This window comes from Cryptomeria japonica, chromosome 2 (assembly GCF_030272615.1).
Source record: "Cryptomeria japonica chromosome 2, Sugi_1.0, whole genome shotgun sequence".
Taxonomy (NCBI): domain Eukaryota; kingdom Viridiplantae; phylum Streptophyta; class Pinopsida; order Cupressales; family Cupressaceae; genus Cryptomeria; species Cryptomeria japonica.
The window spans coordinates 280,547,645-280,574,534 of NC_081406.1; the positions used below are offsets into that span (position 1 = coordinate 280,547,645).

Here is a 26,890-nt window from a genome sequence, read left to right on the forward strand (position 1 = left end):
AACATTTGATTTTATAATTAGACCAACTTAAAAATTTACTTTTATTTTTAGAAAAATCTACCATGGTAATTTATGCAATTAGTCAAGATTCAATAAGATTTTATAAAAACTTCTACGAACGTGGATAAATTCACCAAGAATTTTTTTTTCAAATTTCTTTAAAAGAAAATTGTCATGAAAATGAATGCATTTAGCTAAAATATTCAATAGCAATTTCTAAGGGTTTTTTCTTAAAGTTATCACTGACTCTAATTGTCGTCAATAAAGTAAAATGTTCTTCATATATATAGTAAGCTCAAGTCAAATATTCCTTCATATATACAGTAAGCTCAAATCAAATGTTCTTCTCTATTTATAGTAAGCTCTTGATGATGCTTTTTAACACCACACTTTCTCAACACAAATACACAATCCTATTTATAGTAAGCTCTTGATGATGCTTTTTAACACCACACTTTCTCAACACAAGTACACAATTGTGAACTATTTTTGGAGATCCACATTTATCGAAATTAGAATCAAATACATAGAATGCAATCATGCTAGCTGGATCAAATCACAAGCACAATCCCACACTAGCATTGAAAAAATAAAAAATTGTCAATATTACTATTTACTAGTTACTAATTTTTAATTCCCAATGACATAATCTCAATATTATTGTCAATGACACTCAAATTCAAATAAATCCTACTTTTTATCTTAATCATTTAAAGAGATTTCTAACTCAATCTATCTTAATTTACATTAATCAACCTCAATAAATTTTAATTCAAAATTTATTCATTAATAATTAAAATTATTTTTACACCAAAGGTGTTTCTTATTTGAAATGGACGACCTATGTTTGTCTCGGTCTTCCTCACAGTTCCTTTGCACATGTGTTAACACATGTGACATGTTAGGCTTCACGACACAGAGAGTTAAATTCATTGTGTAACATGAATTATAATTTCTAATGTCGATGCAGTTATGAACTCGTTTAGTGTAAATATTTTAATATTGTATTCCTCCTCTGAAAAAATCAAAGTACAATAAGGAATACAATGGCGACCATATTATTATTAATTTTAAAAAGAATTAGATTTTATATTATTCTCATGTTTGCAGTCTACAAGAAAATCTCAAGTGAGAGATAAAATATAAGGTAAATATATATATAAAGAAAGATATTAGGTATTTATTTTTAGATCTGCCCAATCCAACGATAATTTAGCACACATCATTTAAAAAAACTAAACTTGAAACTTGTCAATGATCAAAGTATACAAAATGAGGACATTAGCTAAAAAATAGACTTAAAAGGTTTTTTAAGAAAGCATTAATATGTCATCTTTGATTTATTGATAAAATTAAATGATTTATTAAAATTTTATTAAAGATTAAATGTTAATGTAAGGTCATCAAATTCTAAAAGAAAAATTTGGAATTATAATTTTGCTCACTTAACTAAAATGAATATATTTTTATTGGTAATAATATGATTTTATTAATATTTCAAAAAGTAAAGGATTACATAAAACTTTAAAAAATATGTCTATCCAGCATCTACCAAGACCAAACTAGTGACCCCTCACTATACCCATTCACTTCCCAACCCCAAATACCATAAACATCGTTCAAAAAAGTAACTTTATACTACTATCCCATGTGGTCAAGGCCATGAAACAAAACGGCCACCAACTATAATACACTATACAAAAAACTACTATCAACACCAAGACATAGATTTAAATATCAAATTTATAAACATACAAAATTTGGGCAAAAGCTAAACATAATACTGCACCATTCGCACGAGCATCACTCGGACCCCTACTTCCATGGCTTCCTTGGGCCATTCTCCCAATAATCTTCGGGCTTGTAGCACGAACCTTGGTCACTTTGCTTCTTCTTCTCCTTTTGTAGCCTTCGTCATTCAATCTCCTTTTCTCGAACAAAATCCTTGAGCCCTTCCCACCCAATTAAAACTTCCTCTCGTCCTTCCATTTTGTCCATCCCATCCTTCCACAAAATGAAGCACCTAAACTCTTCATTCTCCTCTCCAATGCAAATGCCCTCACTCAGACACCTTTGTAATCCCTTCCTAGGGGTTTCCTTCACCAACAAAGACTTCAACCCAAAAAGGCATCTCTCTAGAAAACATGAACGAAGCACCCATTTTGTCTCCTCCTTGGAACCCAATTCTAAACCCCATGTGGCCACCATAGAAACCACATCCACATTGGTGTGGAATTTAAATTTTGACTTCATATAATCCTCCCCAAGTAGTAAATCTAGGATCTGAATGAAGATGAGTTCCTCAAACTTGAAAATATCATTCAAGCGCTTCTCTCAAATCTTACCCAGGAAGGCAAGTTGTTGTTTTATCGACGAAAGAGTAAAATTCACCTCCATAATCTCTTGTTTGAACCTGTTCGCCAACTCCTCAGAAACAAAACGGCCACCAACTATAATACACTATACAAAAAACTACTATCAACACCAAGATATAGATTTTTATATCAAATTTACAAACATACAAAATTTGGGCAAAAGGCAAACATAATGTTGCACCATCTTGCACTAGCGTCACTCGAACCCCTACTTCCATGGCTTCCCTGGGTCATTCACCCAATAATCTTCAGGCTTGTAGCACGACCCTTGGCCACTTTTCCTCTTCTTCTCCTTTTGCAGCCTTCGTCATTCAATCTCCTTTTCTCGAACAAAATCCTTGAGCCCTTCCCACCCAATTAAAGCTTCCTCTCGTCCTTCCATTTTGTCCATCCCATCCTTCCACAAAATAAAGGGCCTAAACTCTTCATTCTCCTCTTCAATGCAAATGCCCTCACTCAGACACCTTCGTAATCCCTTCCTAGGGATTGCCTTCACCAACAAAGACTTCAACCCAAAAAGGCATCCCTCTAGAACACATGAATGAAGCACCCATTTTGTCTCCTCCTTGGAACCCAATTCTAAACCCCATATGGCCACCATAGAAACAACATCCACATTGGTGTGGAGTTTAAATTTTGACTTCATATAATCCTCCTCAAGTAGTAAAATCTAGGATTTGAATGAAGATGAGTTCATCAAACTTGAAAATACCATTCCAGCGCTTCTCTCAAATCTTACCTAGGAAGGCAAGTTGTTTTATCGACGAAAGAATAAAATTTAGCTCCATAATCTATTGTTTGAACCTATTCGCTAACTCCTCAGAAACAAAACGGCCACCAACTATAATACACTATACAAAAACCTACTATCAACACCAAGATATAGATTTTTATATCAAATTTATAAACATACAAAATTTGGGCAAAAGGCAAACATAATACTGCACCATCTTGCACTAGTGTCACTCGAACCCTTGCTTCCATGGCTTCCCTAGGCCATTCTCCCAATAATCTCCAGGCTTGTAGCACGACCCTTGGCCACTTTGCTTCTTCTTCTCCCTTTGAAGCCTTCGTCGTTCAATCTCCTTTTCTCGAACAAAATCCTTGAGCCCTTCCCACCCAATTAAAGCTTCCTCTCGTCCTTCTGTTTTATCCATCCCATCCTTCCACAAAAGGAAGGGCCTAAACTCTTCATTCTCATCTCCGATGCAAATACCCTCACTCAGACACCTTCATAATCCCTTCCTACGAACTACCTTCGCCAACAAAGACTTCAACCCAAAAAGGTATCCCTCTAGAACACATGAACGAAGCACTTGTTTTGTCTCCTCCTTGGAACCCAATTCTAAACCCCATATGGCCACCATAGAAACCACATCCACATTGGTGTGGAATTTAAATTTTGACTTCATAAAATCCTCCCTAAGTAGTAAATCCAAGATCTGAATGAAGATGAGTTCCTCAAACTTGAAAATACCATTCAAGCGCTTCTCTCAAATCTTAATTAGAAAGGCAAGTTGTTGTTTTACCGACAAAAGAGTAAAATTCACCTTCATAATCTCTTGTGTGAACCTATTCGCCAACTCCTCAGACACCTCGGTTTCACTCTTTACCACCTTGCTTTGAAAATGGAAAAAAAAGTCGCGCATTGCCCTTTTAATTCTCACCACTAACCTCAACCACTGAAAATCATCATTCTTCCTCGAATGTTGGCATAGCTTCCTCCCCATATGCCAGATCACTCACTCGGAAATCTTCCCATATCTCCCTACTTTGCATAATATTAAATGATGCCCCTACTTTGGACAAAGTATCTGCTTCATGGTTTTCTTCTCGCAAGGTATGGGAAATTTGATAACATTCAAAATTATTTTATTCTTTTAATATTAATTTTATAAATTTATCTAGCCTCCTTGAGGGTGCCTCCCCTTTGATAATTGTGTTGACAATGATCAGTGAATCCCCTTCAAAGTACAATTTATAGACATTCAGCCTCTTTGCCATCATCACTCCCCACAAAGCCACTTGAGCCACAACTTCATTGTTTGTTCCTTCTAGAAGCCATCTCGCCCCAAGGGCAAGAGTATCAACCTTCCAATCACAAGCAATATAACTAGCTCTTGAAGGGCCCAGAGTGCCTTTCGATGCTCCATCAAAATTATTTTTTGTCCATCCCTGCTTCGGTTTCTTCCATTCCACTGTAGACCTATCTTCACTTTTTGGATCAACTTGAGAAGGCCCATTAATAGACTAATAAAATTAATATTATTTATTATTTTTAATTTAAAAATAATTACTCATACAATTTTAATATATATTTTGAATAGTAATAAATTATAAAAATATTAAATAGTTAATCTTTTCAATTAATAAATAAATTATAAGTCAAAGAATTGTTGAAATAATTGAAAAAATTCAAAGTTAGTTTTATATCAAGATGATAAATAATGAAGAGGGGATGCTTAGTAATTACTTTCTTTGGTGTTATAATATCAGACTTAAGATTTTTTTTGTTCAAGTAATAACATGTGATAACATTATTCTTTAGTACAAAAATGGATCATATAATTAAGTTGTTTTATTTTAAGAAATTTATGAAATTTTTAATTTTCATTAATTATACATTATAATATAATCACTTTTTTTTTTAAAAATATTTTTTACCTTTTTATTAGGGATAAAAAGGGTTTTGAAGGGACCCGAAACCCCTTACAACAGGTTTTGAAGGGACCCAAAACCCCTTACAACAGGTTTTGAAGGGACGTGAAACTCTTTGGAATTAACAGGAATCTAGAACCCACAAGCAAAACACTGCAAAAATATTCAAACAAAGACTAACAACAACCAACCGTCAACCAAACATCAGCAAGGCAGCTAAGAACAAGCAAAGCCTCCCACCATGCCTAATCCATCAGACGAGATGTCAGCAACACAAGAGATAAGGGTTTTGCAAGGCTCCCATGACCTTTTAACAATAGATCCCAGATCCAAGGGTATTACCCAAGGCGCCCTTAACCTACATCAAGATCCAACCAAAACAACAAAACCAAGAGAAGAGGGAAGCCAAAGACAAAAGAACCCCAAAAAACTCTACCAAAAAAAAGGAAGAAACAGGAGCACATCACCAGGATCATCAACACCACCGTCTTCATCAATGCCCCCATCCTCACCAAGCAAAAGCCCTCTCCAACAACTGCCATGAGCCACAACATAAAAAGCCCCCAAGGAAGGCAAGCAAGAGCCAAACCGAAAGGGGGAAATCATCATCCCCATCTAGATCCCCATCCTCCCCTTCCTCTATGTCGGCTCCCGAAACCCTAGCTCTTCCATGTGCCCTCTCCATTGCAACTACCCTGATATAGAATTAAAGTATATTGTTGACAAGTTAGTTGAGGAATATCCTAGTTTTAATATTTTGTTTTTTATTATATAGATTATACTTGTAAATTATTAATATTATTATTATTTACATTATATGAAAAATTATTGATATTAAAATCTTATTATTTATATTATATTATTATTAAGATTGGTGTAATATTATGTTACATATAAACTGACAATGATTTCATAATTTATAAGAAAAAAAATTAATAATAATATAATAATACAATTTTATTAATAATAATAAAATATATTAAAATAAAAATATTTATATTATACCATTATTATATTTATATTACTACTATATTTTAATAAAATATTAGTATGATATTAATACATCACTATTTATATTATATTTAAAATTATTTATATTGCATTAATATTATTATTATAGTATTTATACTATATTATTATTATTTGTATTATATTATATTACACTTAATTATGCCAAAATAAGAGCTCTATAATAAGGTATGGCATCTACCATAACATTACGGAAGGGGATTTTGTTAGATGTTATAGATGCAATTTTAACTATTAATCTATTTTCTCTCAATATCTCTTTCCCAAAATCTCTCTCTCTCTCTCTACCTCTTGACCTCTATATCTCTATCTCTTTGTCTTCATCTCTTTCTCAGTATGTCTATGTATCATCTTTCTCTCCCCCCTTTCTATCTATCCCCATCTCTCCCTCTCTCTCCCCTATTTATCTATCTCTACCTCTCTCCCTTTTTCTTCTCATATATCTCTTATATCTCCCTCTTTATCTCTCCCTCTTTATCTCTCCCTATATCTCTCTCTATCTTTGCCTATTCCTTTATATCTCTTTATCTTCATATCTATATCTCCCTATTTGCCCTCTCTCTCTCTCTCTCTCTCTCTCTCTCTCTCTCTCTCTCTCTCTCTCTCTCTCTCTCTCTCTCTCTCTAAATTTATATTCCTCTTCCTCTTCCTCTGTCACTCTATCTTCATCTCTACCTGCATCTCCTCTCTCCCTATTTACCTCTAGATATGTCTCTCTCTCTCTCTCTATCCATGTATCTTTATCCCTCTCTTCTTCTAGACCTCTATAGCTATATTAGTTTGCCCCTCTCTCTCTCTCTCCATGTTTATTCTTCCACCACTCCCTCTATCTCTATCTCATCTCTCCATATATCTCTACCATTATATCTCTCCTTCTCTCTACCTCTCTCTATAAATCTCTTTGTATCTCTATCTTTATCTTTCTATCTCTCCCACTGATTATTTCCCTATCTCTACCTCTTTATACATTTATCTTGCATCTTTATCTAGCCCTCTTCCTTCTCTATATTTCTCTTTATCTCTATCTCCTTACCCTCCTCCGCCCTCACTCTCACACACACACTTTCTCTCACTCTTGCCCTCTCTATCTCTCCCTCTTTCTATCCCTATCTCTTCCTCTCTCCCTATTGCAAACATAAAATGAGTCTATTGGTAATGGAGCCTAATTATCTTCCTGATTTGTTTTAGTCATGTTTGGATCCCTACAAGTGAATGCATAATTGATTTGAAGCTATAAATTCTCCATGGAGATCTTAGTTGCACAAACAACATCACTTTCTTAATGGCGTAGCAATTGATCTCATGTATTTCAGAAATGTATGCAAAAAAAGACAAAAATTTTCCCTAATTGACCTTCCACACCTCTTCGGTGTAACCATTGCACACCAAGATACAATTGCTAATAATTAATTGTATTATGATAATGTCACTTATAACTCAATTTCTTTCATGGTTTTCTGTTATTTCCAAAGATACATCACTTTACGGCCCAAAATCTGTATTATAACCTTTTCACAACAAATACGTCCAATTAAGAATTGACCACATACGCTATATTAAAGTCCAATATAGAGTCAAACCAATACAACCATATAGATGCTGTATGCATTTCCATATCCTTCCACGCATACCCCATCAACACAGCGTTAACTGAATCTGCATTTCCATATCCTTTCTGGGATTGGTCACTTGGTTTTCTAGCAGTCATTGTGTTGTACTGTGCCTGGTTTTGTGAACGTCATTAAAAATCTCCAGTCATTCATTCCATGTATTCTCCATCAACACAGCATTAACTGAAAATCTCAAATCGACCCATGCTTTATCCAAGTACCTATGACCTTTCTTAACATTTGGAAGCATACTTGCTTCTTCTCAAGCAATTAATGCCACCATGAACATAATAATTGTACATTTCTTTTGAATTCTAACGAGTCATTCATATGGTGAATGTATTCCACGGGAATGAAAGTCTTAGATATTGATAATATGTAGCATTGCATTTCAAAATCTAGCGAGTAAAGCTTAGTAGATAATGGTGAAAAGTAAAAAGAAATAATATATATACATCTGTGTGCTTTTGGAGCTTTTTAAAAAGTTGTTTTTGAAACGTTGTATTTGTAAAGAAAATAAATGATTTTTTTTATTTTATAGTTTATTAAAATAAATGCACACTTAAGCAATGATTGATTTAGATAAATGAATTGGCGCTATTCATACAAAATTCTCAAAATTAAATGTCCCAGTACAATATAGAAAATTAATAAATGAAATGCATGGAACTGTGTTTTAATTTTGATGTAGAAGTTTTTATCTAGATGTCTAAGGAATTATTTGTGGATGCCTTGAATCTTATTCTTTCATATTACCCTGTAAATCTGACCGTTCACTATCTGGGGTCACTTCCACAACTCATGAAGAGTGTTAGCCACAAGTGCAGAAATGATCTTTTGAGCATCCTGTGGCCCGTGGTCTGATTTAGCTGTGACTTGTTTGTGTTGATTTTCTGATGTATAAATAGTAAACCTACATAAAGTACTGACAGTGTTTACAAACACCTTTGAAAATTTTCTGAATTGTGAGGGTGAAGTTCCCCAATTATAACTCTAGATGGATCAATTTAACAGCAGTTAATCATGCTCGAAAACAACAAATAAACATGCAATATGCACGTTAGATGATGTAGTGCTGATATAGTCCATATTATCCATATGCAAACAAATCCTTAGATTTGCTCAAACCTAAGTGCTAGATAATTAATTCATTTATAATTGTGTAGTTTTATAAATCTACACTTCAACCGGTGCATAACAATTACGTGAAATAAACAGCAAAATTTGAATTTGAATTTTGATTTTGATTTTGAAACTTTGGTGACCACATCCACAGGCTTCGTCTTTAAATACAACATGTAACATGTAAACATGTAATTTGATAAATTCGCACCTTAGTCATATACTCATATTGGTCGAGTCAAATGGGTGACAATTTGAAATTGAATTTGAATTTTGAAACTTTGGATGTCATATCCAGAGACATGAAACTGATCTAGATCAACTCTACATTCACATATTTCACCCAAGAAATCTAAAATGGAAAATTTCTAAAATAAAATTTAACCTGGGGACATTTTATGATGGTTTCAAGAACATATTGTGATATTTGCTATGATTCGTGTAAAAAATTTATGGTGGTATCAAGAACATATTGTGTTATTTGCTATGATTCGTGTAAAATAGATCATGATTAATTTTATAAATTCACCAATGAATTAACAACCTAGTTGATGCAGACGCAAAACACAAGGGCATTGGCGCGTAATTTTCACCATTACAATACTGAAGCTATCCTTTTTGTTAGTGACAAACAAACTCAAAACAACAGTAAATATCAAACAATCAAGATGACCACATTATGATTGCAGCCTCCACGATGACTGTCGTATGATTGCCACATACCATACTTGCGGTTTCATATGTTTCACTTTCAACTGCCTTGCGGTTCCATATGTTTCACTTTCAACTGCCATGACTATTTAGATTCTAACATGGTTCTCTAACCTAAAAATGCATAACGCTTGGTAGAAACAGAATGGTTCAATGTACCAACAATTGCACAAATTACTTCGACATGAAAAAGCCCAAACACACACATGCTAATTGAATTCCATATCCACTTTTGTGACATCACATCAATGTCATGTAAATGGAATGCTACTATGATTCATAATGAATGAGAAATCTCCAGTAGCATCCTCAAATTATTCCCAGTACTTGAAGAAGCAAAATATTCTTATGTAAGATACAAACAAACAAAGAACTACAGTAAAGATCAAACAATCAAGCTAACTGCATTATGTTTGTGGCATTAATGATGACAGTGTCTGTATGATGACCACATATCATAATTGTGACTCATTTGTTTGAACTGGCATAACTATTCAGCTTCTATTATAATTTTAAAATCTTAAAAATACTAGTTCAGCCTTAACAGACTTATTAGATGTACTAACTATTGTACAAGTAGAGAATCAGATCACACTTAATCTGCAGATCAAAGACATTGTATTTCGGATTTCCAAACATAGTTAAACAAATATTAGACATCTTCCTACTAACCAGATAAAAAAAGTGAACATCATACAATCTTCATTTCAATTAATGATGCTTGCAAAATAGAAAACTCTAGATGGCATTAAAAATGGTACAGTATATAAATCTCATGAAGATTATTCAAGGTTTAGATTCCCGTAAAGGGTGCGCTTCTACAGTTCTACAACTTCTAATGAACCAAACAATCTTCCAGTAAAAGAATGAAGCTAAGAAAATGTTTTAGAGGATCCTACAGACCTGCTTGCTATACTGGTCAAGAGATTCACGCTATAAATAAAACTTAAAAGCTCTCCTCATATGCTGTCTACCTCATGTGCGCCTATTAAGCCTTGGGTTAAAGTAATTCTGTTCAAATTTATCTCTGTTCAAATTCTCTTCCTTTAACAACAGGTAGTATTAATAATCACTGCGACGATTTTCATATTAATAACTGTACTTCTATCTGATTGGGAAACATGAATGCCTTTCAGTCTCAGATAATTAGTCTTTTTAGACAACCACCATTTTTCTTTGCTCATTGCTCAGAATGTCTTCATATACTTCGTTCACTTGTAGAAAGAATCTAAGATGAGTGCATTGATAAGGTTAAATGAAAATTGTCGATATTGGCATAGTGTGATGGTTAAGTTGTTGTGGTATTGTTGTTCTTGCCATCAAGATTCAAATCCTGTTGGAGTGGTGTTGTTGAATGATTCTATTGGAGATGAGGTCCCCTGTTTGTGACCTCACTGGTCCATAGGTCCAGATCAAAAGCATTTACCCCCCCCTTCAAAAAAAAAAGATTAATCCAAAAAAAGAACTAGACTAGCAAAGACAAAGTATTCCAGGGAATTGTGAAGAGGCCACTTCCTGGGAGATAATGCATTGCAAAGACTCAACAACAGAATACCATTACTGCCAATCAGGCATTTTAGCTCATACAGCAGAGTCTGGAAAGTGCCAACATTGCAAGAGCAACCATTAGAGCTCAGCAAGAACAGAGGTATGACAGCAGTAGGTATGCTGCCAGAAATAAAGGAGAGCATATGAAATCTTGATAAGAAATATACAGACTTGCAGATTTAAGACCACACAACTCCATAGGTGATGAGAAGCATAAACACATGGATGAGATAAACAAGGATCTCAGTAACTCTGATGCCCATCTCCACTCTCAAATTGATGCTCTAATTCTATCGATATCCTGCTAATCGAGGGGGCAGCTCACCAAGGGCTTGCTCCAGCAATCCAAACCCTAATGGACAAAGTGAACTTATGATAGTGTGAATGACTCCACACCCTCAGAGTGGAGATTTGGATATAGGATTAGCACTCACAGAGAGCAGTGTGTAGCATGTCTGCTGTGACAAGGTCTATTTATTGTGTTTCTAAAGATGTACGCTCCCAACAGAAGTTTCTTTGGAGAAGACTTTTTGTCTTCTTAGTATTCATGTTTCTCTTAGTACGATCACAGTTAATTTTGCTCATCTTTATCTTAGTTTATCTTCTAATCAGGATTATGTCCTCACTCTTATACTCAATAGCTTGTTTTGCATTTTTTATCAATACAACTCACCGTTTTCATAAAGAATGATCTTTGTAGCACATTATCAAGATGAAGGTGAACGAATACTGATTGTTATTTCCTTGACTGAATTCCCTATAATGTTTCATGGCAATTTTTATAAGTTATCTCACTCCTTCCAGCTGTTAATATATATGTTATCCACACACTATAATAACCTTACTGATCCTCATTCTATTATAATCTGAGGGTTGCCTTGTCAATAAGACACTCAAATACTCCTCTGTGGTTTAGGGAAACCCCGGAAGAGAGCAGTGTTACGATTACCTGCTTCTAGCATTCGAATACACACTAATTTTCGGGTTATGGCCGGGTAAATCTAAAACTACAGTGCCTTTGCTATGGTTATACAAAACAAAGCTGTCTCCATTGCACCACCACACACATGCCCCTGCTCCACACTATAATATGATGAAAACAGCACAGAGTGAAGATAATACAACAAAAAATAAGATCAATCCTTTTCAAGAGAAAGTATGGACTAACAATTACAGTTGTTCCATCAAGGCATTTGTTTTCTTGCCAGTATTGTGGAACCCAGTACAAAGATAACTACTGTTAGCATAGCTACTAGCAAATGCCATAAAATGTTCATATAAAAGGGTTACCAGCACTACAAGCATAAGTGTTTGAGCAACCTCTGTGATAATCTAGAAAATTTAAACTCTGCCTAATCACTCTTCCGTCATTACATCCCACCAGCCACACTTCTTCCCTGAAAGCATCCTCATCATCATTCTAGATGTTATATTTGGGGTTAATGATCCCATTTGAATATCAACTATAGCATCATTGGATTCCAAGGTGGATAATTTGATACCAAGATATATGGAACAAGGCATCAGCTCATCAAAAGGTTTCTTCAAATCCATGACAGCATCAACTTGAATTCACACCATTCTTGCCTTAAAGAAAATTCTTATTTTTCTGCAAATCATCATGATCCACACATTATGGCAATGAGATTTGTCATATTCTTAAGAAAATAGATCATTATACACAAACATCATGATGCATGTTTTGTGCCACCTAATTACTAGCGAAATAGATTATACTGTGTTTAATTTTAAGGCATATTCATAGAAAATTCTAAATAGACATAAAACTGGCTATTATCTTGTTCTTTACAGTGTGCTTACCATGTTATAATTTTGTATATGCAAAAAGCCATTGATTCACTACCATAACATCCACACAAAGGTTAATTGATACCAGGGCATGGAGACAGGGTTTCAGGGATGACAAAATTTCCTAAATTCTGGGGTCAGAAGGGGTACAGTTAATAAAATAAAATTGGCTATATTTATATTTTAATTTTAAAATGGCTTCAAATAAGTGAAAAGAAGATATCAAGTATTTCGTGATGGTTACTTGAGCAGAAAATAACAATTGGATATTGTAGAAGAAAATTATAAAGTGAATTGCTAGAAAATTGATGCCCACCAAGAGTTCTGCTGCAAACTCCGAGCAATGTTTAAAGCAACCAGAGCTAGAAAAAGGTGGATTAGATTATCTTGGAAAAATAAGTTATAGTCTACCAGATTGATACACCCTTGTAGAAAACATTTGTAATTCTTCTCTCATATTGTTTGCTAGTCATTCATCCCAATGAGATTCTTGACAGAGCATGATGTTGAAACACTGCTTTCTGTCATCAACAATCTTTTCAAGCATCTAACACAAAGTTGGGGTTTCTGCTAAAAGTAACCAAGCTGCTTCTCAGCCAGATAAATATCATTTTGGCAGCAATCCAAATATCAGAAAAAACATCTTCTGACTTTCTATGATGTTTAGATCTATAACTGTCCACACTAAAACCATTATTAAACATACAATTGAAGTAAAGTTCTATTTCAGATTTTGGACCTTGACACACTTGTCATGTATCCACCCTGACTCTGCAGCCCATTGTTGGCCTGCTGCAGGTTTTACTTGCCAGCTACTCAACCATGCAATTAATTACAGCCCTTGGTGGCTCCAAGCTTTGGCAGATTGCACAGACATCCAAGCAGTCATCTTTAACAAGAAAATGATAAGCAAAGGAACAAAGCATTAAAAAATGAGATCAAAAGATTCTTTTACAAAATTAAAGTTGACAGCTGCGAGGGACATCCTGAAGTCCCCAGGACTCACGGGAGCATCAGGGACAGCAAACCGTCCCAACAAAGTCCCCAAAAAAGAGAGACATCCCAGGAAACATCCCCAGGATAAATAAAAAATGGGGACAGGAAGGGAACATTCTGTCCCTGTTAACCCCATTCCCAAAGCCCTGTAAAAACCCTGGTGACACACTAATAATATCACAGTTGCCCGAAGAAGGCTAAGAAGGAAAATACAGCTATATTACACAAATATAGAAAACACAATATGTGGATACAGGAACGGAAACACAGTCCTCATCCCTAAACTGGTATCTCCCGATGAATATGTTATTGAATCAAGACCCACACCAAGTATTTAACCACAATGCCCTGGGGTATAAACCCAAACGCATATTTCTTAAAGATCGTACAAGTTCTCTGAGATGAAAGTCCATACACAAATATGACAGGTCAGATCATATTTCTTCTTCAGATTGAAGATATTATATTTCTGAACATAGCTATAGCAAAGATTGTTGACATCTTCCAATCAGCTAGAATCTAGATAAAACAAGTTAGCTTAACTTTTTTAAACTTTGAAAATTATGAAACTTCATTTCAATTTAATACGCTTGCAAAAGTGAGAATTCCAGAACACGTTACTGATTAAAATAATTAAAATAGTAAAATATATGAATCATATGAATTTGGAAAGCATGTCCCAGTAAAAAAACATGTTTAAAGATAAAGTAACTGCTATTATCCATAAGATACATTAAAGCACTCGATTATCATTTGTGCAATTGGCTTTCACCTCTCTGCTAATGTTATAATTGTCAAGTTTCACATTGTCTGTAGGTGCCTTTTGAATTGTTGCTGTGCCATCAGTCTCCACTGGCACATCCTCTACAACCACAGTGGACACACTCGATGACCTTTTCTTCTCTAAGATGTTTGGGAACTCTGCAGACACAGGTTGTGGAAAAGTTGTGATCACGAGGTTGCATACATCGCAAACAACAAAGGCGCTCATATCCAGACTGCATAGAAGAAATAAAGGCTTGTAAGGGGACAAAACCAAAAAAAGTGACTTTGAATGAAGTATGATTCATTCTAAATTTTGTGCATGTATTAAACTACCCTCAAACTAACAAAGCACTAAGGTGTCTTTCTAGATATACTCATATTAGAACTTGTTTAGCTACTACAAAACATAGCCACGTGCATTTTTTACAACTAAAACTTCTTATTTTAGATTCACATAAGTTTCACTAATCTTTACTTCAGCTACTACTTCCTTTTCTTCATTTTGCTATCAGATTACTCACATAACATAGCCATGTGCATTGAAAGGTGCACCTACTTACTTTTCTCCATTTTGCTATCAGATTACGATCTGCGTAGCCTTGGTCCAAGCAAAATTCGTAGAGTTCCTTGGATATCTCCTTTCTGCGGTAATACAAGTCAAATATATATCGACTCTTTTGATGTGCAATCTTAAAAATAGGCCATAGAGTCTCACACTTCCTTTTACCCTCATGTGTCTCATTCTCCGCTGCAAGATAAGCCCAACAAAGCCAGATGTTCACAGTTATTCATATCATCACAGAAACATATAAATGAAGAGATAAAACAAATCATGTGTAATGCGAGTACATTCCACTTAACAGAAAGAGACAAACATGCAACAGAGATCCTTAAAGCAATAAAGTAATTTAAATTTGAAATAGTTCCATTGATTTTACAGCCAACAAGCATAACAACCTGATGCACTTATCTGGAAGCAACTGTGAAATGCCATATAAATGCATCAAAATTCTTAGCTGTGGAAATCCCAGAAATTTAAATATTATTTATGTTGAGACATGGACCAGCTAGGACTCGAACCTAGGACCTTCCATACGCTGCTAGAGTGCTCTACCACTGAGCTACTGGCCCCTCTTGGACCAGCCCATCGTCAGTCCGGGTGTGGCTTATTTCCAACACCAACACCCCCCCTTAAGCCACACCTCTCGTGTGCTTGGGGTTCCTAGCCTGGACCTGGCTCTGATACCATGTTGAGACATGGACCAGCTGGGACTCGAACCTAGGACCTTCCATACGCTACTGGAGTGCTCTACCACTGAGCTACTGGCCCCTCTTGGACCAGCCCATCGTCAGTCCGGGTGTGGCTTATTTCCAACACCAACAATTTATAGCTGCTCCCTATCAATGTGTTTAATCCAATCAGTAAAGAGTTTGATGCAAAAAAATGACCATGTAGCGCTGGTAGCTTCCTCTTAGTGACTTCCAACTTCCAAGATATGTAAGCAAATCACTGTAATAAGGTTCATAGATTTCAAAATCATAGGCTACTATAATAGGAATTCAAGGTTTCATTTAGATATCTTCTGTTGAGGTATTTAGATTTAATATACATTTGAGTGATGAAATTCGATGAAGTTTTCAAGTTATGAAAGATGCTTGATTCAAGCATTAAGCATCTTGATATCAGGAACCCTCACTGGAATTCAAGCATTGTTTAAATTGAATGGTGCAGAGCCTGGCATTATTCTTATGCTAGCAACTCCTCAACTGAATAGTACGATGTTTTTCAATAACTTTGCTCATAGCTTCCTTATGTTTCAATCAAGTCAAGTCAAATCTTTGCAATTCAGCAATTTCTTTAATAAAAGCTCGTATTCAAGCTCATACCAATCTTCCCAGGAGAAAAAAAAGCAGGATTAGACAAGACTGGAGGAAAAAAAGCATCTCAATAAAACAGTAATTTGTCTCTTCTCTATATTTTCACAGGATTTTTTATTTGACTGGGCATTGTTGGTATTGGTTGAGCACAAGGCTACTTTCAGATTCTAATTCTTCATGTTGTAAATAAGCTTCAAAGTATACTACAAACCTTAGTTAACACCTCATGATGTTTTACGAAAAACGAGGACTCTGTGAGTGTTGAAATAATAGCTAGTTCGGATTAAATTAAATTTCAATGTTGCCAAATGGCAATTAAAATTGTAAACAACTTGTGCAATTTATTCTCCTTTATTGTAATTGGGCTAGGACCCAAACATAACGTGTACAATTTAATGTGAACCCCAAAATAGGCGGTAAAAGGCAAATCAAGCAATAAAATCATTATGAGGCAGGACCTATTGAGCGGTCTAAAGTCTAAACAATATTATTATAAAATACATAAGCAAGCTGACTTGCAACTTGACACCTCAAGTCAAGTATATAAACAAGTCATTTGCATGGCATTACACACAATTATATCATGCTAATCACATCTCTCAAGTCAGCGAATTTGTAATGAGCCTCAAGTCAGCGAAATTGTTACCTTAAGCATATTCATCTTCTTGAAGGTTAGCACACATCCTTTTCCATTGGCAGGTCTGATATACATGTTGCTGGGTCTGCAAGAGTCACCTTAAGTCTGAGACAGACTTCTGGAAGGCCAGCAAATCATCCCTATGCAAGTGAATTCCTTCTACATATTAGTGTATCACATCTCCAAGACAGCAAAGCAGATTTGATACATTTCGGTCTCCACATAAATCAAGCGAATTTGGTTGAAGACTGTTTTGGCAGCAAACTGATCTTATATTGGAGATAAGTTTCATGTCTTGTAATTGTTGTTTGTAACTAGGTAAGATGGGTTCGGATTGCCTTGAGGCAACATCCGAACCCATATAGGACTGGGTCCTATCTTAAAGGGGTAACGTGCCCCCAAGTTAAGTTCGGCCCCATACCTCCACGCCACCCTAAAAGCACCACGCCTCAATAAATAAATTGGCGCCAAAAAGGATGAAGGCCAACTTGGGATATATGGGTTAAAGACTCATATAAATAAAGTTAAATTGCAAATACAATTAATCACTTCATCTCTCATGCAATCAGCGAACTATCTTTGCAACTAAAGGTGTGAAATATAGAAGAGGATTGCGCGAACTTGTCCAAGAGGATATAAGGCATTTTGGTGCAGACTTGGTGTATTTAGAAGGGCAGATCTGATGTACAAAAGGGGATCAGATCTGGAGAATCAAGCTAAGTATTGTATTTGTACAATTAAGAGTGAATACATAATCTGACCTGTGGGTCTTTAGTGCTGGGTTTTTCCTCCTTGGAGGTTTTCCCAAGGTATTTTGTGTTTGTCTTGTGCTCTCTTGTTTCATTCTTGGATTTACTTGATTATGGTTTACTAAATGCGAACAAATAATTAAATGTTACAAATCTGATTATTGAACTAGGGCACAAATTTAACATGGTATCAGAGCTAAGGTGTCACTAATTTCAGATTCTAGTAAATCATTTGTTGCATATAGCTGTTGTTTGTTTTCAGATTAAAATGTCAGGTTTGAGGGCTGAAGATAGACTTGATGGAGCCCTTGATTTTGCTGCTTGGAAAGTCCGTATTCTTTTGATCCTTGAAGAGAATGATCTGCTGAAATTCGTAGAAGAAGAAAGGCTGTCCCCTCCAGAAGATGCTGAAGAGCTGAAGCAGTTCAAGAAAGACTCCCTCAAGGCTAGGAAGATCATAATTGAATCCGTCAAGAATCATCTTGTCACTGTCATATCAAAATTTGCGTCTGCTAGGGAAATGATCAAACACTTGGAAGGGATGTATGAAGTCAACAACCTCAGCACGGCTCTTGCTATGAGGCAGCAGCTTCTTCACATGAAAATGAAAGAAGAAGACTCAATCATAGCCTACTTCATGAAGATCAATGAACTAAAGGACAAGCTAAGTACCAAGTTTCAGATAAAGATCTTGTTATGATTGCATTAAATGGTCTACCTGATGAATGGGAACCATTCATTCGTAGTATTGGTGGAAGAGCTGATCGTCCCAACTTTGAGCATCTTCAATCGGATTGCATTGAAGAGGAATCTCGAATTGAGGTAAGAGGAAAACTGAAGAACTCTCACAAAAATGATAATCATGTTCTCTTAGCTAAATCTAGGAAAGGTGGACATTGGAAGAAAGAAAAGAGAAGCAAAGATTTTAGATCCTCCTCCTATGATCCAAGGAAGAAGTCAAGAGATTCCTCTCACATTTGTTGCTTCAGATGTGATAAGTATGGTCAGTATGTCCGAGATTGTCAGAATGATCCCAAGGAAAGGGAAGTCAATTTAAATGAAGTTGCTGAACAAAGTGAGGATTATCTTCTTATCTCTGCTCTATCAAGCAATGTCCATACGAACAGTAATACTTGGATAATTGACAGTGGTGCCTCCAGACACATCTCAGGTTTTCGTGAGCATCTTTCAAATCTGATTGAAAAAGATACCAACCTTCATGTGGTAATCGGTGATGATGCTAGATACTCGGTAAAAGGTTCTGGTACTACCTCTTTAAAACTAGATTCTGGTATTTCCTTACAACTCTGTGGTATCCTTTTTGTACCTGGTATTAAAAGAAATCTTATTTCCATTTCTGCCTTAGAAGATAAGGGTTTGCAAATAGCATTTTTTGAAGGGAAGGTACTTGCTTGGTCTAAGAAATCTAATTTCAAAACTGCTTGTGTTATTGGAAATAGATGTGATAGTTTATATAAGCTTGCAGCTAATCCAATTCAAGCTCTCATCCATGAGGCCCCTGAATCATGCGAGCTATGGCATAGAAGACTTGGACATCTACACTTTCAAGCTCTTCCCACTCTCAGTAAAATGGTTAAAGGTATGCCTAAACTTAGTTTATCTCATGATGATGCTTGTAAAGGTTGTGCAATGGGTAAGAATGTAAAGAACCCTTTTCATAAAAGTGATAGTAGGGCTAAAGAAAAGTTAGAACTTATTCATTCAGATTTATGCGGCCCTATGTCTGTAGCATCTCCTAGCGGCTTCCTTTATTATGTTATCTTCATAGATGATTTCTCTAGGAAAACATGGATTTACTTTCTTAAATCTAAAGAGTCTGAAGAAGTCCTAAACAGATTTAAAGAATTCAAAGCCTTAGTTGAAAACTCTACAGGAAATCGAATTAAATGTTTAAGATCAGACAATGGAGGTGAGTACACCTCAAGTAGTTTCTATGATTTTTGTGTCAAGGCAAGAATTAAGAGGGAGTTTTGTGTTCCCTACAATCCTCAGCAAAATGGAGTTGCTGAAAGAAAAAACAGGACCATTGTTGAAGCTGCAAGAGCCATGATTCGTGATCAAGACCTGCAACCTTTTCTATGGGCAGAAGCATCCAAAACAGCAGTTTACATTCAAAATAGATGTCCTCATCGTGCTCTAAGGGATGTAACTCTTGAAGAAGCCTTTGCAGGAATCAAACCTGACATCAACCACCTAAGGATATTCGGGAGCCCGGTGTATGTTCATGTGCCTAAAGAAAAACAAACCAAGTTGGACCCCTCTGGAAAGAAAGGCATCTTAGTGGGATACAATGAATCTTCCAAAGCCTTCAGGATCTACATTTCAGGTCAAAGGTATGTTGAGGTAAGTAGAGATGTAACTTTTGAAGAAGATATTGCTTTCAAAAGATCTAAAGGTTCGTTATCTGATAATAATGATATGGTGATTGAAAATCAAGATTCAAAAGTTGATGCTAACCCTGAGATACAGAAGGAGTCCACTAACCTTCCGGATCAGGAAGTTCAGGATGACCCAGCAGAACCCATGGACTCTACAGATATACCTCAGGATATTGTGGTCTGCAAGAAGAGACCACTTTGGGTGAGAAACACAATTCAAGATGCTGAAGGGTTGGCTGCTCCCAGAGGAACCTTTAGAGATAGCAAGAGACTCCAAAATCATGCCAACTACATTTCTGTGATGTGTAATATCATAGAGTCTAAACCTCACAATGTCGAAGAAGCTATATCCCATCATGCTTGGAAATCAGCCATGGATGAAGAGTATGGGTCTATCATCAAGAATGATGTCCGGGACATTGTACCCAGACCCAAAGGAAAGTCTGTTGTTTCTTCTAAATGGTTGTTTAAAATTAAGCACAATGCTGATGGTAGTATTGAAAAATATAAAGCTAGGTTTGTAGCTCGTGGTTTTTCTCAAAAGGAAGGAATAGATTATGAGAAACTTTTGCTCTTGTTGCTAGATATACTTCTATTAGATCTATAATAGCTATTGTTACAGTTGCAGCCAAAGGTTGGGAGCTACATCAAATGGACGTTAAGACGGCCTTCCTCAATGGTGTCATTGAGGAGGAAGTCTATATTGAGCAACCAGAAGGTTATGTAATCCATAAAAGAGATTCTCATGTTTGCAAGTTGAAGAAAGCCTTATATGGGCTCAAACATGCTCCTCGTGCTTGGTATGAAAGAATTGATAAGTACTTACTAAGCTTAGGATTTTGCAAGAATGATGTTGATGCTAACATTTACTTGAAGATTTATAATGATGATATGCTTATTTTGGTTTTGTAAGTGGATGATTTATTTCTCACTGGTGAAAATAAAATAATCATAAGATGTAAGGAATTAGCCTCAGAATTTGAAATGAAGGATTTAGGACTAATGCATTACTTCCTAGGGTTAGAAGTATGGCAAAAACCCAATTAAATCTTTCTAAGTCGAGGAAAATATACTATTGATATTCTGAAAAGATTTAGAATGATGGATTGTAAACCCATGTATACTCCTATGGAATCTAACTTAAAGAAGTTAAGTGTTTCTGCAGCTAACTCTGATTTTGCAAATCCATCTAAGTACAGGCAGTTGATTGGATCCTTGATGTACCTAGTCAATACTAGGCCAGATATCTGTTATGCTGTGAATGCCCTCAGTCAGTTCATGAGCTTGCCTAAACTTGTTCACCTGGTTGCTGCCAAGCACATTCTAAGATACCTGCGTGGCACTATTGGTTATGGGCTGAAGTATTCACTTAATACCTCAATCTTCTTGGAAGGCTACTCAGATCGAGATTGGGCAGGAAGTGTCAAGGACAGGAAAAGTACTTCGGGTATCTGCTTCAACTTGGGCTCTGTAATGTCCCCTTCTCATTGACGACCTTCTAGTGGTCCATTAGCCTATTCCTGAGACCCGTAGGCTAGGTGGATTAAAGAATGAAGGTCCAGCATTGATGAAACGAGGACTTCTATTTTTAGTAAGTCAGGGAATAGCCATCCTGGTGATACTGTCCTACTGAGCTATCCATGCTTTGCCTCTGAACGCGAAGATCATGCTTTTCGGAGCATTAATTCTTGACTTACTATTTTTAGTAAGTGGCAGTGTGGCATAATTCTATTTTTGGCAGTGGACAGAGTTCTGATTTTGTAGCAGTTTTGTGGTCGTCCTGGCTTAGTTTCATCCTAGTTTTGATAATAATCAGTACGGGAGTCATATGTGATATAATTAAATATTATTTCCTTATCCTAAGGTTTAATATTTAATTAATCTGTTTAATTGCTACTGATTATCGAATTTGGGATTAAAGTCTATATTTTTCCTAAATTTTTGGCGAATTTCACGTTTATTAAAGAGATGTCGAAATATTTGAGAGAGATATTATTTTTATGACTTATCTCTAATATTTGCCAAAGTGTAACGTGGGTCCATGCCTTGGGCGTGGAGTTTGACTGGTGGGAAGTGACGCCACACTTGGGGTCCACATGTAGTGGAATGAAATGCAAATGAAAGGCGTTGAATTTGAAGGAATTTGCATTTGGGTTTGAGGTGTGTGAAGTTATAAATATGAGACTTGGGCTCCCATTTGCAGCATCTTGAAAAATTGTAATGTTGTGCTGCCGGTTTGGCGACAGAACTTGAGACTTCGGAGTGCGTCTCCCTAGTGCTACCCAGTTTCGTACTTGAAATACAGTACCTAGCTGTGCATTGTATTCTCTACATTCTCAGAGTTTGCTTAGACATTTTTGGTATTGAAATGATGTTGGAGACTTGCTGTTTTGCATGTGGCTGAAGCACATTTTCAATCACACCTCTCTACTGGAGCGACTGACGGTTATGGGTATCAGCTCTATCCTCCTTCCCAGCAATGGTGATACATTTTGTGAGTTTATAGCAATTTTAATTAAGCTTTGAATTTCCTAGATCAAATCGAAATTCCTAGGTATGGCGTGGGTCTGATATTGCATTGGGATGCGTGCAAATTAAATAAGGGGTTGTTTGGGTTGTGGCTTTAATTGGTTGTCATTGCACATGTTATATGGTGGGTTTGGGACTGGTTTGAGTAGATTCAGATGTAAAATGAGGGAGTTATGAGCATTCTAGCATTTCCATAGGTTGTTGATTTGTAATTCCAGCCTACAGTTTGGATGTAGCAGAAATTCATTGTTCGTAATATTATAATCTGCATCACTCTTCTCATCTTATCTCTATTTTGTAAGGTTGTTTCAGTAGTACTGATCAATCATTCTTGCTGTCCTTATTTGTAATTCCCACTGCATAAGTGGAAGAGGCTGGCTTAGCCGCCTTCTTGCTTTGAATTCAGTTTATGTACTCAGTCCTCCCACTAAATAAGTGGTCGAGTGATAAGTTTAATGCAATTGTCCTCCCGCTGAAATATGCGGTAGAGTGATAGCTTAATGTAATGTCCTCCTGCTGAAATATGCAGTAGAGTGATTGAATTTCAGTTTCTTGTCATTTTCCCCTGGCTGGTTTACCGCCAAGAGTTTGGTTTCTATCCTGCTGGATAAGCAGAAGGGGCTGGCTTGCCGCCCATGCATTGTAATTTCAGTTTGATTTTTGGTGCTAACGATCCCTGAAACACCGTATGCTCTCACCCTCCCAGATTGGGCTTTCGGTGAACAAAAGGTGGAAGGGTTCCCTTTCAGCAGTTTGGATTATTTCTCTAACCTTAACAGGTTGTGGTGTTTGCTTGCAAACTCTTATTGTTGAAAAAAAAAAAAAAAATTGCTGAGATATTACAAGTGATCTCTTGGGCATGTAGAAAGCAATCTTCGGTAGCATTAAGCACTGCAGAAGCTGACTACATTGCAGCATCTGTTGCATCCCGAGAAGCAGTGTGGCTTCGCAAGCTCCTTGTTGGATTATTTGGTCAAGCTAGTGGTCCTACCACCATTCATTGTGATAATAAAAGTTATATAAAGATGTCAGTAAATCTTGTGTTCCATGACCGGTCCAAACATGTGGAAACACACTATCACTTCATTTGGGATATGGTGCAAAGAGGCGGCATTCAACTAAAGTTCATTAGCACAGATGAACAGGTTGCAGATATCCTTACCAAACCCTGATCCAGAGTGAAGTTCGAATACTTCAGAGACAGACTTGGTATTGTGGAAAATGGAACCCTGATTGAGAGGGAGCTCCAATCTCAGTGACTCTATCTGCAGCGCTTTGATCAGTCTTTGCTTGTGTGCAAGAATGAAATGTGTCCAATCTATGCTTGTGTGCTAGATGGAAAATTGTAATTATGTAAAGACCCACTTGTGTATTACACTTTCTATGCTTGTGTGTTAGAACCATCCTATGCTTGTGTGCTAGATCCATTCTATGCTTGTGTGCTAGATGGAACTCTAAAGGTTCAGATTATGTATTCTCTTCTTCCCTAGTTAAGAGGGAGTGTTGTTTGTAACTAGGTAAGATGGGTTCGGATTGCCTTAAGGCAACATCTAAACCCATAGAGGACTGGGTCCTATCTTAAAGGGGTAACATGCCCCCAAGTTAAGTTCGGCCCCATACCTCCACGCCACCCTAAAAGCACCACGCCTCAATAAATAAATTGGCGCCAAAAAGGATGAAGGTCGACTTGGGATATATGGGTTAAAGACTCATATAAATAAAGTTAAATTGCAAATACCATTAATCACTTCATCTCTCATGCAATCAGTGAACTATCTCTGCAACTAAAGGTGCGAAATATAGAAGAGGATTGTGCGAACTTGTCCAAGAGGATATAAGGCATTTTGGTGCAAACTTGGTGTATTTAGAAGGGCAGATCTGATATACAAAAGGGGATCAGATCTGGAGAATCAAGCTAAGTATTGTATTTGTACAATTAAGAGTGAATACATAATCTGACCTGTGGGTCTTTAGTGTTGGGTTTTTCCTCCTTGGAGATTTTCCCAGGGTATTTTGTGTTTGTCTCCTGCTCTCTTGTTTCATTCTTGGATTTACTTGATTGTGGTTTACTAAATGCTAACAAATAATTAAATGTTACAAATCTGATTACTGAACTAGGGCACAAATTTAACAATAATTGCCTTCATATTCGACATAATACAATTGGATTTTGAGGCTAGGTTTTTCACCTCCAAGAGGGAGGTTTTCCCAGGGTATTGTTGTGTTGTGTTTATGTTGCATTGTGTTTATGTTGCATTGTGTTTTTCATTGCATTTTTTCAGTTTACATTGTATTCTGTTATATCTGATTGATAAAATTAACATTGTATCAGAGCTCTAGGTTCATTATAAAGTAATTAGATTATCAGTTATCCTTCACTTTCAATTTGCTGTTTTAGTTTTGCAAGATGGTTACAGGACTGAAGGTAGAGGAAAGACTTGATGGTGCTCTCAACTTTACTTCTTGGAAAGTTCGTGTTCTTCTTGCCCTTGAAGAGGTTGAGCTGTTACAATTTGTGGAAGACAAGGATCTGCCTGAACCCTCAGATCCATATGAGTTAAAGCAGTTCAAGAAGAATGCTCTTAAGGCAAAGAAGTTTCTAATTGATTTTGTGAAGGATCATCTTGTTCCAGTCATCTCCAAGTTACCTTCAGCCAAGGAGTTGTTCAAACACCTAGAAGGAATGTTTGAAATCAATAACATCAGGCCGGGCTCTTACTCTGAGGCAGCAACTTCTTCAAATCAAGATGAGCAAGGGAGATTCAGTCATGTCCTTCTTCATGAAAATTTCATGAATTGAAGGGCCAACTCAGCTCCATTGGAAGTGAAGAAGTGAACAAGGATATTGTCATGATTGCATTAAATGGTCTCCCTGATTCTTGGGATCCATTCATTCAAAGCATAAGCGGAAGAGCTGAATTTCCCTCTTTTGATCGCCTCCGGTCTGATTGCATTCAAGAGGAATCTCGCCTAGCTGCAAGAGGAATGCTCAAGGGCACTCATAGAGGTGACCATCATGTGCTTGCATCTCAACATGTCAAAAGAAAGGGTGATCATTGGAAGAAGAACAAGTTCAAAAGAGATAGAGACTTCAGACCTCCTACTGCTTACGATTCAAGGAAGAAGCCAAGGGATTTTCCACATGTCCGTTGCTTCAGATGCGATAAGTTTGGACACTATTCTAAAGAATGTCAGAATCTGCCCAAGCAAGGAGAAGCGAACCTGAATGAAGTTGCAGATTTGAAGGATAACGAAGACTTCCTCTTCATTTCTGCCTTATCTAACAATGTGCCAACTGACAGCAACACTTGGTTGATAGACAATGGTGCATCCAGGCATATCACGGGATACCGGGAGCACCTCTCAGACTTAATGGAGAAAGAGTCCAATCTTCATGTGGTAATTGGTGATGAAGCTCAGTATTCAGTAAGAGGTTTTGGCAATACTTCTTTAAATTTGGAATCTGGTATCTCCTTGCATCTTAGTGATATTTTATTTGTTCCTGGAATTAAAAGAAATTTAATCTCCATTTCTGCCCTAGAAGATAAAGGTTATCAAATAGCATTTTTTGAGGGTAAAGTACTTGCTTGGCCTAAGAAATCTAGTTTTAAATCTACTCGTGTTATTGGAAATAGATATGATAGTTTGTATAAGCTTTCAGCTAATCCTATTCGAGCACTCATCCATGAAGCTCCCGAATCTAGCGAGCTATGGCATAGAAGGCTTGGCCACCTTCACTTTCAAGCACTTCCCTCACTTGAAAAGATGGTTTAAGGTATGCCTAAACTTAGTTATTTTCATGATGATACTTGCAAAGGTTCTACATTAGGTAAGAACACTAAAAGTCCATTTCATAAAAGTGAAAGTAGAGCTAAGGAAAAATTAGCACTTGTTCATTCTGATCTATGTGGACCCATGTTTGTTCCCTCATCTAGTAGATTTCTATACTATGTTACATTTATAGATGATTTTTCTAGAAAGACTTGGATTTACTTTCTAAAATCTAAAAAATTTGATGAAGTGTTAAGTAGGTTTAAAGAATTCAAAGCCCTAGCTGAAAACATGTCTAGTAAAA

The 26,890-nt window shown here is 36.4% G+C and overlaps 1 protein-coding gene across 1 annotated transcript in view; it reads right to left on the minus strand.

The window, feature by feature from the left end:
• Window positions 1-14,453: 14,453 nt before the first annotated feature.
• LOC131030502 (protein BUD31 homolog 1) overlaps window positions 14,454-26,890 on the minus strand; it is a 30,425-nt gene continuing 17,988 nt past the window's right edge. The window contains exons 3-4 of the mRNA XM_057961355.2: window positions 15,184-15,371; window positions 14,454-14,856 (exon numbers count right to left, since the gene is read on the minus strand). Coding sequence (XP_057817338.2) covers window positions 14,701-14,856; window positions 15,184-15,371 — 344 coding nt within the window. The 3' untranslated portion in view covers window positions 14,454-14,700. The remainder of the gene's footprint in view (window positions 14,857-15,183; window positions 15,372-26,890) is intronic.